Consider the following 10,699-nt stretch of genomic DNA (forward strand, 5'->3'; position numbering starts at 1 on the left):
CCCCCTAAAGGCGCGGACTGCGACCGCGCCTCAATAAGGCTAAACAAGGGAGGGCTGGGTGGGCATACCTCCTCGGCGGTGGTTCTGGCGCCGGCCCTGATCCCCACCTCCTCTCCAACCCCCCAAAGTACCCCTGGTCCTGTCTAGCCCCGCTGGTCGGAGCCGGACTGACGACACACGCCCCTGGCTTGGTGCGTGTAGGAGGAACGAGCTGGACCAGGCTGACGACTCGCATCCCTGGTTTGGTGCGAGTAGCAGGAACGGGCTGGACCAGGCTGACGACGCGCACCACTGACCTGGTGCGGGGAGCAGGACTGAGCCGGACCGGGCTGACGACGCGCACCACTGACCTGGTGCGGGGAGCTTGGATGGGCCGGACTGGGCTGGCGACGCGCACCACAGACTTGGTGCGGAGAGCAGGAACGGGCCGGACAGGGCTGACGAAACGCACCATAGACTTGGTGCGGAGAGCAGGCACGGGCCGGACAGGGCTGGCGACGCGCACCACTGACCTGGTGCGGGGAGCTTGGATGGGCCGGACTGGGCTGGCGACGCGCACCACAGACCTGGTGCGGAGAGCAGGAACGGGCCGGACAGGGCTGAACGAAACGCACCATAGACTTGGTGCGGAGAGCAGGCACGGGCCTGACAGGGCTGGCGACGCGCACCACAGACTTGGCGCGGAGAGCAGGAACGGGCCGGACAGGGCTGACGACGCACACCACTGGCTTGGTGCGGGGAGCTTGGATGGGCCGGACTGTACTGGGGACACACACCACTGGCCCTACACCGGGATCTGGAACGGGCCGGACCGGACTGGCAACACACGCCAGTACCTCTCGCCGTGCCTCTACTTCCTCCATCCCCTCTTCGACCAGTGGCCCCCGTAACCCGGCGGCCTCCTCCGGCAACCCACTGGACCGCTCTATCGCGGCCTCCTGCTGGTCCGACGTCGTGAGCCCCCCCCTAAAAATTTTCTGGGGTTCTCTCCTCTTCGTGGACCAGGCCTCCATCGTTCTCGCCAGACTCTCACCCCACTGCTCCAAAGTCCAACCTCTCTCCTCTTCTCTTGGCTTGGCCCAGTCGAGACTCCTACTCAACTGCTCCCAAGTCCATCCTCTCTCTTCTGCACGCTGCTTGATCTGGTTAAGGTGGGTTTTTCTGTCACGATCGTTGGTTAGAGAGGACCAAGGCGCAGCGTGTTGAGCGAACATACTTTAATAGTAAAGTGCACACACGAATACAAAACAATAAACGATACGTAACGTCCTCAGACAATGACTGACAAGGAACAAAAACCCACAAACACAAGGTGAAAACAGACAGTATAAATATGGCTCCCAATCAGAGACAACGAGCCAACAGCTGACACTCGTTACCTCTGATTGGGAGTCACTCAACCAAACAAAGAAATACAACACATAGAACAACCCAACCAAACAGAACACCACGAAACGAACACACCCTGGCTCAACATACAAAGTCCCGGAGCCAGAGCGTGACATTAGTAGATCACAGATTAACACTTTTACCCTTAAATTAGGCACCACAAAATAAAGTAGTCAATATAACGTTTACACATTCCTCTCACAATATTTACCCTTTTACACTTGACGGATTTTAACACATTTATGAATTTTATCAATCTCTATGAACTAGTACTGGATGCATGATCTTTTTAACCTTAGATATTTTAAGATCCTTACATACCATGAACTTACTAATACTTTAGTGTATAACAGGCTATGAATATGTCCTTTAACCTGTCACACTTACACTCTTTCTGTCATTCAGATGGCCCAAGGAACACACTGGCATCAATCCATCTCTCTGATGAAATAGTGGAGGGCAGTTCAGTGACTCTGACCTGCAGCAGTGATGCCAACCCACCTGTGGACAAATACACCTGGTACAAGAAGATTGAAGGCCGCTATCAGTCTTTCTCCTATGGGAACACAGAACTACAGCAAGTCTTCAGTCACATCCAGTCATCTGACACTGGAGAGTACTACTGCGAGGCTCGGAATGAGATGGGGACAGACAGGTCTGAGTCTATCGACATCGATGTGAAATGTGAGTAAAGTACAGCTCAGTGTTGGAATGTTGGAGTCAGTTTAAATGTAATTAAATCCATAATTTGAACTGCATTAGTCTTAAAGCATAGCCCAAATCGGTTCCTTTTAATGTTTTGTGTAAGTTAATAATATTTTGGATAGTTCTTTGACTGAACTCATGTTTCTTTTATACCAGATGGCCCAAAGAACACCTCAGTGTCAGTCAGTCCCTCTGGTGAAATAGTGGAGGGCAGTTCAGTGACTCTGACCTGCAGCAGTGATGCCAACCCACCAGTGCAGAGTTATGCCTGGTACAAGATTGGAAGTGTCTATCAGAGTATTTTCTATGGGAACACAGAATCACAGCAGGTTTTCAGCCAAATCAAGTCATCTGACACTGGAGAGTACTACTGTTGGGTCTCGAATGGAATTAGTACAGGCAGGTCTCCATCTTTACACATCGATGTGAAATGTGAGTAAAACATGAGTAGCTCAGTGTTTGAATGTTGGAGTAACAGAGAGATTAGCCTCGGGTAAGACGAAGGGGGGAGGGGTTGGTCTGTCTCGCCTGAGTTAGAATACCCCAAGTTGCAGACCATGCCATTTACCAAGAGAGTTTTCATCTACATTTTTCGTAGCTGTCTATTTACCAGCACAAACCGATGCTGGCACTAAGACCTCACTCAACAAGCTGTAAAGGGCCATAAGCAAACAAGAAAAGGTGGCGTTCTCGTGGCTGGTGATGTCCAACGAGAGGCAACAAAACTCTAGATTACGTTTACTTCACACAGAAATGCATACAAGGCTCTCCCTCGCCTTTCTTTTGGAAAATCTGACCATAACTCTATACTCAATACTCCTTATTCCTGCTTACAAGCAAAAACTCAAACAGGAAGTTCCAATGAGGCGCTCAATACGGAAGTGGTCTGAAGAAGCGGATGCTAAGCTACAGGACTGTTTCGCTACCGCAGACAGGAATATGTTCCGACATTCATCCGATAACATTTATGAGTTTACCACATTAGACACCGGCTTCATTAATAAGTGTATTGGCGACGTCTCCCCCACAGTGACCGTACGTACATATCCCTACCATAAGCCATTGATTACAAGCAACATCCGTACTGAGCTAAAGGCTAGAGCTACCACTTTCAAGGAGCGGGACACTAATCCGGATGCTTCTAAGAAATCCCGCTACGACCTCCGATGAACCATCAAACGCTCATCGGATGTGGCAGGGTTTGAAAACTATCACGCATTACAAAGGGAAACCCAGGCGCGAGCTGCCTAGTGACGTGAACCTACCAGTCGAGCTAAATGCCTTCTATGCTCGCTTCGAGGCAAGCAATAATGAACCATACTGTCACGCCCTGGCTCTGGGACTCTGTTATGTTGAGCCAGGGTGTGTTGTTTCTATGTGTTTTGTGTTCTAGGTTTATTATCTAGCTCTTGTGTTTCTGTGTTGGCCGGGGTGGTTCTCAATCAGAGGCAACGAGTATCAGCTGTTGCTTGTTGTCTCTGATTGGGAACCATACTTAGGTAGCCTGTTTGCCACAGTGTTTTGTGGGATCTTGTTCCGTGTATGGTTAGTGTCTGTTACCAAGGACGTCACGGATCATTTCGTTGTTTTGTTCGTGTGGTACTCTAATAAAATAAGTATGTTCGCAAATCACGCTGCGCATTGGTCCACTGTGTTCGACGATCGTGACAGAAGATCCCACCATAACTGGACCAAGCAGCGTGTCCAGGAGTCAACGCCAGAGGTGAATCTAATGGATGTCCACCTCGACTGGGTCAAGCAGCGTGTCCAGGAGCCAATGCCAGAGAGGACTCTAATGGATATCAACCTCGACTGGGTCAAGCCGCGTGAGGAGGAGAGAGGTTGGACTTGGGAGCAGAGGATGGAGAGTCTGGCGAGAGCCATGGAGGCCATATCCACGGGGGAGAGACAAACCCCAAAACATTTTAGGGGGGGGCTCACACCGTGGACGACGGGGCTGCTGGAGGCAGATAAGGGGTGAGTTAGTGGACGAGGAGAGAAGGCCACCGGGTTACGGGAGCCATTGGCAAGTAGAGGGAAGGAAAATGTAGAGGCACGGCGAGAGGTACTGAGGTGTGTTGCCAGTCCGGTCCGGCCCGTTCCTGATCCCCGGGTAAGGCCAGTGGTGTGTGTTCCCAGTGCGGTCCGGCCTGTTCCTGTCCCTCGCACCAAGCCTATGGTGCGCGTCGCCAGCCCGGCCCAGCCTGTTCCTGCTCCCCGCACCAAGCCTATGGTGCGCGTCGCCAGCCCGGCCCGGCCTGTTCCTGCTCCCCGCACCAAGCCAATTGTGCGCGTCGCCAGCCCGGCCCGGCCTGTTCCTGCTCCCCGCACCAAGCCAATGGTGCGCGTCGCCAGCCCGGCCTGTTCCTGCTCCCCGCACCAAGCCAATGGTGCGCGTCGCCAGCCCGGCCCGGCCTGTTCCTGCTCCCCGCACCAAGCCATTGGTGCGCGTCGCCAGCCCGGCCTGTTCCTGCTCCCCGCACCAAGCCAATGGTGCGCGTCGCCAGCCCGACCCGGCTTGTTCCTGCTCCCCGCACCAAGCCTGTTGTGCGCATCGTCAGCCCGGTCTGGCCCGTTCCTGCTCCCCGCACCAAGCCAGGGGTGCGCGTCGTCAGCCTGGTCCGGCCCGTTCCTGCTCCCCGCACCAAGCCTGTGGTGCGCTTCGTCAGCCCGTTTCGGCCCGTCCCTGCTCCCCGCACCAAGCCTGTGGTGCGCGTCGTCAGCCCGGTCCGGCTCGTTCCTGCTCCCCGCACCAAGCCTGTGGTTCGCGTCGTCAGTCCGGTCCGGCTCGTTCCTGCTCCCCGCACCAAGCCTGTGGTGCGCGTCGTCAGTCCGGCACAGCCCGTGCCTGGGTCACCGGTGCCTGGTCAGGTACCGGTCAGCTGCTCCACATCGGAGCCTAAGCAATCCGCTCCACCGATGTCCAGTCCAGCTCCAGCCAGCGGGGCCAGACCGGACCATGGGCGCTACGGAGGGTGGTGGTCAAGCCCGGAGCCGGAACCGCCTCCGAGGAGGAATGCCCACCCGGCCCTTCCCTGTTCGGTTTATGTTTGGCGCGGTCGCAGTCCGCGCCTTTGGGGGGTACTGTCACGCCCTGGCTCTGGGACTCTGTTGTGTTGAGCCAGGGTGTGTTGTTTCTATGTGTTTTGTGTTCTAGGTTTATTATCTAGCTCTTGTGTTTCTGTGTTGGCCGGGGTGGTTCTCAATCAGAGGCAACGAGTATCAGCTGTTGCTTGTTGTCTCTGATTGGGAACCATACTTAGGCAGCCTGTTTGCCACAGTGTTTTGTGGGATCTTGTTCCGTGTATGGTTAGTGTCTGTTACCAAGGACGTCACGGATCGTTTCGTTGTTTTGTTCGTGTGGTACTCTAATAAAATAAGTATGTTCGCAAATCACGCTGCGCATTGGTCCACTGTGTTCGACGATCGTGACACATACATGAGAGCATCAGCTGTTCCGGATGACTGTGTGATCTCGCTCTCCATATGTCACGTTCGTTTAAGGACGGGTCAGACCAAGGCACAGCGTGATATGCGTACATGTTTATTAACTATTCAACACAACGACAAAACAACAAAGGAAACGAAACGTGAAGTCCTAAGGTAGACACACAACTAACCTTACCAGGAACAAGATCCCACAACTAGACAGTGCCAATAGGCTGCCTAAGTATGGTCCCCAATCAGAGACAACGAGCGACAGCTGCCTCTGATTGGGAACCACACCGGCCAACATAGATCCACACATACTAGATCGACAACATAGAATAAACACAACAAAGAATATACACACCCTGACTCAACATATACGAGTCCCCTGAGTCAGGGCGTGACACCGTAGCTGATGTGAGTAAGACTTTTAAACAGCTTAACATTCACAAAGCCGCCGGGCTGGATGACCGTGGGGCTCAGAGCATGAGCTGACCAGCTGGCAAGTGTCTTCACTGACATTTTCCACCTCTCCCTGAACTAGTCTGCAATGCCTACTTGTTTCAAGCAGACCACCATAGTCCCTGTGCCCAATAACCTCAAGATAACCTGTCTAAATTATTATTGCCCTGTAGCACTCACATCTGTAGCCATGAAATGCTTTGAAAGGCTGGTCATGGCTCACATCAAAACCATCATCCCAGACACACTGGAACCACTCCGATTCTCATACCACTCCAACAGATCCAAAGCTGACACAATCTCTATTGCACTCCACATTGCCCTCTCCCACATGGACAAGAGGAACAGCTATGTTAGAATGCTGTTTATTTACTACAGCTCAGCGTTCAACACGCGGCAGGTAGCTTAGGCAGGTAGCTTAGTGGGTAAGAGCGCTGTGCCAGTAACCGAAAGGTCGCTGGTTCTAATCCCCGAGCCGACTAGGTGAAAAATCTTTCGATGTGCCCTTGAGCAAGGCACTTAACCCTAATTGCTCCTGTAAGTCGCTCTGGATAAGAGCGTCTGCTAAATGACTAAAAATGTAAATGTAAACACCATAGTGCCCTCAAAGCTCATCACTAAACTCAGGACCCTGGGACTGAACACCTCACTCTGCAACTGGATTGTGGACTTCCTGACGGGCGAGGGTAGGCAACAACACATCCGCCATCCGCCTCAACACGGGGGCCCCTCAGGGGTGAGTGCTTAGCCCCTACTGTACTCCCTGTTCACCCACGACTGCGTGGCTGCGCATGACTCCAACACTATCATTAGGTTTACTGACGACAAAACAGTGGTAGGCCTGATCACCGATGACGATGAGACAGCCTATTGGGAGTGTGGTGCCAGGACAACATCCTCTCCCTCAACGTGACCGCGGCAAATGAGCTGAACGTGGACTACAGGAAACGGAGGGCAGAGCACACCCCCTTCCACATCAACAGGGCTGTAGTTGAGCGGGTCAAGAGCTTCAAGTTTCTAACATGTTCCACACACACTAACACAGTCATAAAGAAGGCACAACAACTGAAAAGATTTGGCATGGACCCTCAGATCCTCCAGCATTGAGAGCATCTTGACTGGCAGCATCTCTGCTTGGTTTGGTAACTGCTTGGCATCCAACCGCAAGGTCCCTGCCATCCAGGACCTCTATACCAGGCAGTGACAGAGAAAGGCCCTAAAAATGATCAAAGACTCCAGTCACCCATGTAATAGAAGGTTCTCATTGCTACCCCATCGCAAGCGGTACCGATGCACCAAGTCTGAAACCAACAGGACCCTGAATAGTTTCTACCCCCAAGCCATGAGACAGGAAATGGAGGGCCGAGCACAACCCCCTCCACATTGACAGGGCTGTAGTTGAGCGGGTCAAGAGCTTCAGATTTCTAGCTGTCCACATCATTCTAAGTAATTAACATGGTCAAAAAACACCAACACAGTCTTGAAGATGGCACGACAACTGAAAAGCAACAGTTTAGGGAATGCCCTTTCCTGTTTCAGCATGACAGCATGACAATGGCCCCCGTGCAAGCGAGGTCCATACAGAAATGGTTTGTGGAGATCGGTGTGGAAGAACTTGACTGGCTTGCACAGAGCCCTGACTTCAACCCCATCAAACACCTTTGGGATGAATTGGAACGGCGACTGCGAGCCAGGCCTAATCGCCCAACATCAGTGCCCAACTTCACTAATGCTCTTGTGGCTGAATGGAAGCAAATCCCTGCAGCAATGTTCCAACATCTAGTCTTCCCAGAAGTGTGGAGGCCTAAAGAATATGAAGTGGAGATGGTTCAGTAAACTCCGCTTGCATAATGAGAAGCCTGAACCTTACCTGAAGCTTACAACCCCTAGCTAATACCTAGCTTTTAGCTCAACGGGCTAACAACAGTCTTGAGACGTACAGACAACGAGTGTTCAGCATCTGGTTGGTCACATAAAGCATCTTTCCAAATGTGTTTCTTTTAATGTTTTGAGTAGTTAATGTTTTGAATTATATATTTTTTATGACAAAGCTCTGACCTGTCAATGTCATGTTGATTTTGAATCTTCTGATAACTGATGCAAGGTATTGATTGCACTATTGTCACATGATAACCCCCTCAACACATGATCCCTTACCAGATGCCCCCAAAAGCACCTCAGTGTCAGCCAGTCTCTCTGGTGAAATAGTGGAGGGCAGCTCAGTGATTCTGACCTGCAGCAGTGATGCCAACCCACCTGTGGATAAATACACCTGGTACATGACGAACGTAACCTCACCAAAAGCTTCAGGACAGAGTTACAGCATCACCAACATCAGCTCTGAGGACAGAGGAGAATACTACTGTGAGGCTGAGAATAAATATGGACATCTTAACTCTTCCCCTGTGTTTGTGGATGTTCAGTGTAAGCACATCTTTAACTTTTTCCTCATACTTGTCAACTGCTAAAATTAAGATCAATCAAGAAACATTTTACTATACAACATTCACATCTCTGAATATGTATTTTCACAATGTGAATGTAATTATTTCAAACTGACCTGTAAAACCCACTGGTTTACTTTATTCACTAAATCTAATGTCTTCAGAAAGCCAAGATAATATATACTATAATACTATAACCAATATGTAAATGTCTTTATAAATGTCCTTAATCAGATGGCCCAAAGAACACCTCAGTGTCAGTCAGTCCCTCTGGTGAAATAGTGGAGGGCAGTTCAGTGACTCTGACCTGCAGCAGTGATGCCAACCCACCTGTGAAGCGTTATAGATGTTACAAGAAGATTGGCTATCAGTCTATCTTCTATGGGAACACAGGACCACAGCACGTCTTCAATCAAATCAAATCATCTGACACTGGAGAGTACTACTGTGAGGCCTGGAATGGGATTAAGATGGGGAGGTCTGAGTCTATGAACATCGATGTGAAATGTGAGTAAAATACAGTTCAGTGTTGAAATGTTGGAATCAGTTTAATGAAATCAATTATTTGAACTGCATTAATCCTAAACGATATCATAGCCCAAATCTCTATATTTGAATGTTTTGGGTACGTGAATAATCTTTTGGATAGTTCTCTGACTTAACTAATGTTTATTTTGCACCAGATGGCCCAAAGAACACCTCAGTGTCAGTCAGTCCCTCTGGTGAAATAGTGGAGGGCAGTTCAGTGACTCTGACCTGCAGCAGTGATGCCAACCCACCTGTGAACAAATACACCTGGTACAAGAAGAACATAACCTCACCAAAAGCTTCAGGACAGAGTTACAATATCACTAACATCAGCTCTGAGGACAGTGGAGAATACTACTGTGAGGCTGATAATAAATATGGACATCTTAACTCTTCCCCTGTGTTTGTGGACGTTCAGTGTAAGCACATCTTTCACTTTTTCCTCATACTTGTCAACTGCTAAAATTAAGATCAATCAAGAAACATTTTACTATACAACATCCACATCTCTGAACATGTATTTTCACAATGTGAATGTAATTATTTCAAACTGACCTGTAAAATCTACTGGTTTACTTTATTCGCTAAATCTAATGTCTTCAGAAAGTGAAGATAATATATACTATAACCAAGATGTTTATGTCTTTATAATGGTCCTTTATCAGATGGCCCAAAGAACACCTCAGTGTCAGTCAGTCCCTCTGGTGAAATAGTGGAGGGCAGTTCAGTGACTCTGACCTGCAGCAGTGATGCCAACCCACCTGTCCAGAGTTTTACCTGGTGGTACAGGAAGAATGGAGACCCCTATCAGAGTATCTCCAATCAGAACACAGGACTACATAATGTCTTCAATCAAATCAAGTCATCTGACACTGGAGAGTACTACTGTGAGGTCCAGAATGAGATGGGGACAGACAGGTCTACGACCATCAACATGGATGTGAAGTGTGAGTAAAGTACAGCTCAGTGTTGGAATGTTGGAATCAGTTTAATGAAATCCATAATTTGAACTGCATTAATCCTAAACCATATCATAGCCCATATCTCTTTATTTTACTGTTTTGTGTAAGTGAATAATCTTTTGGATAGTTCTCTGACTTAACTAATGTTTATTTTACACCAGATGGCCCAAATAACACCTCAGTGTCAGTCAGTCCCTCTGGTGAAACAGTGGAGGGCAGTTCAGTGACTCTGACCTGCAGCAGTGATGCCAACCCACCTGTGAAACGTTATACCTGGTACAAGAAGAATGGAGGTCACTATCAGTTCTCCTATGTGAACACAGGACCACAGCAGGTCTTCAATCAAATCAAATCATCTGACACTGGAGAGTACTACTGTGAGGCCTGGAATGGGATTAAGATGGGGAGATCTGAATCAATCAACATTAATGTGAAATGTGAGTAAGTACAGATCAGTGTTGGAATATTGGAGAAACTAACATCTAAAATGTATCAACCATTTGAACCGCATTGGTCCTAAAGCATAGCCTAAGGCAAATGTTAGGCCTAGATCCAATCGACAGCCGACACTCACATAGCTGATGTTTTGGCAGTGTTGGAGGTGTAACTGTGTTGTAGCTGTCAAATTGGTGAGCAGCTGCTCTTGATCATTAACGCCAAGCATACCCATCCCACTCACATTAAAAGTTCAGAACGAGAAAGTGAAGGCAATATAGAAATAATGACGCTCAAATTGAAAATCATTAAATAAAATAATGAGGATTTCTATCAGCCTAATGG

The 10,699-nt window shown here is 49.3% G+C and overlaps 1 protein-coding gene across 1 annotated transcript; it reads left to right on the plus strand.

Moving 5' to 3' along the window:
- Nucleotides 1-1,922: 1,922 nt before the first annotated feature.
- On the plus strand, nt 1,923-10,364 carry LOC121532564 (B-cell receptor CD22-like). The gene is made up of 7 exons (XM_045205743.1): nt 1,923-2,073; nt 2,251-2,526; nt 8,146-8,409; nt 8,664-8,936; nt 9,113-9,376; nt 9,623-9,904; nt 10,081-10,364. Exons 1-7 carry the CDS (start codon nt 2,031-2,033, stop codon nt 10,362-10,364), a joined length of 1,686 nt encoding a protein of 561 aa, XP_045061678.1. The 5' UTR covers nt 1,923-2,030.
- The last annotated feature ends 335 nt before the right edge of the window (nt 10,365-10,699 follow it).

This window comes from Coregonus clupeaformis, chromosome 20 (assembly GCF_020615455.1).
Source record: "Coregonus clupeaformis isolate EN_2021a chromosome 20, ASM2061545v1, whole genome shotgun sequence".
NCBI classification, from domain to species: Eukaryota; Metazoa; Chordata; class Actinopteri; order Salmoniformes; family Salmonidae; genus Coregonus; species Coregonus clupeaformis.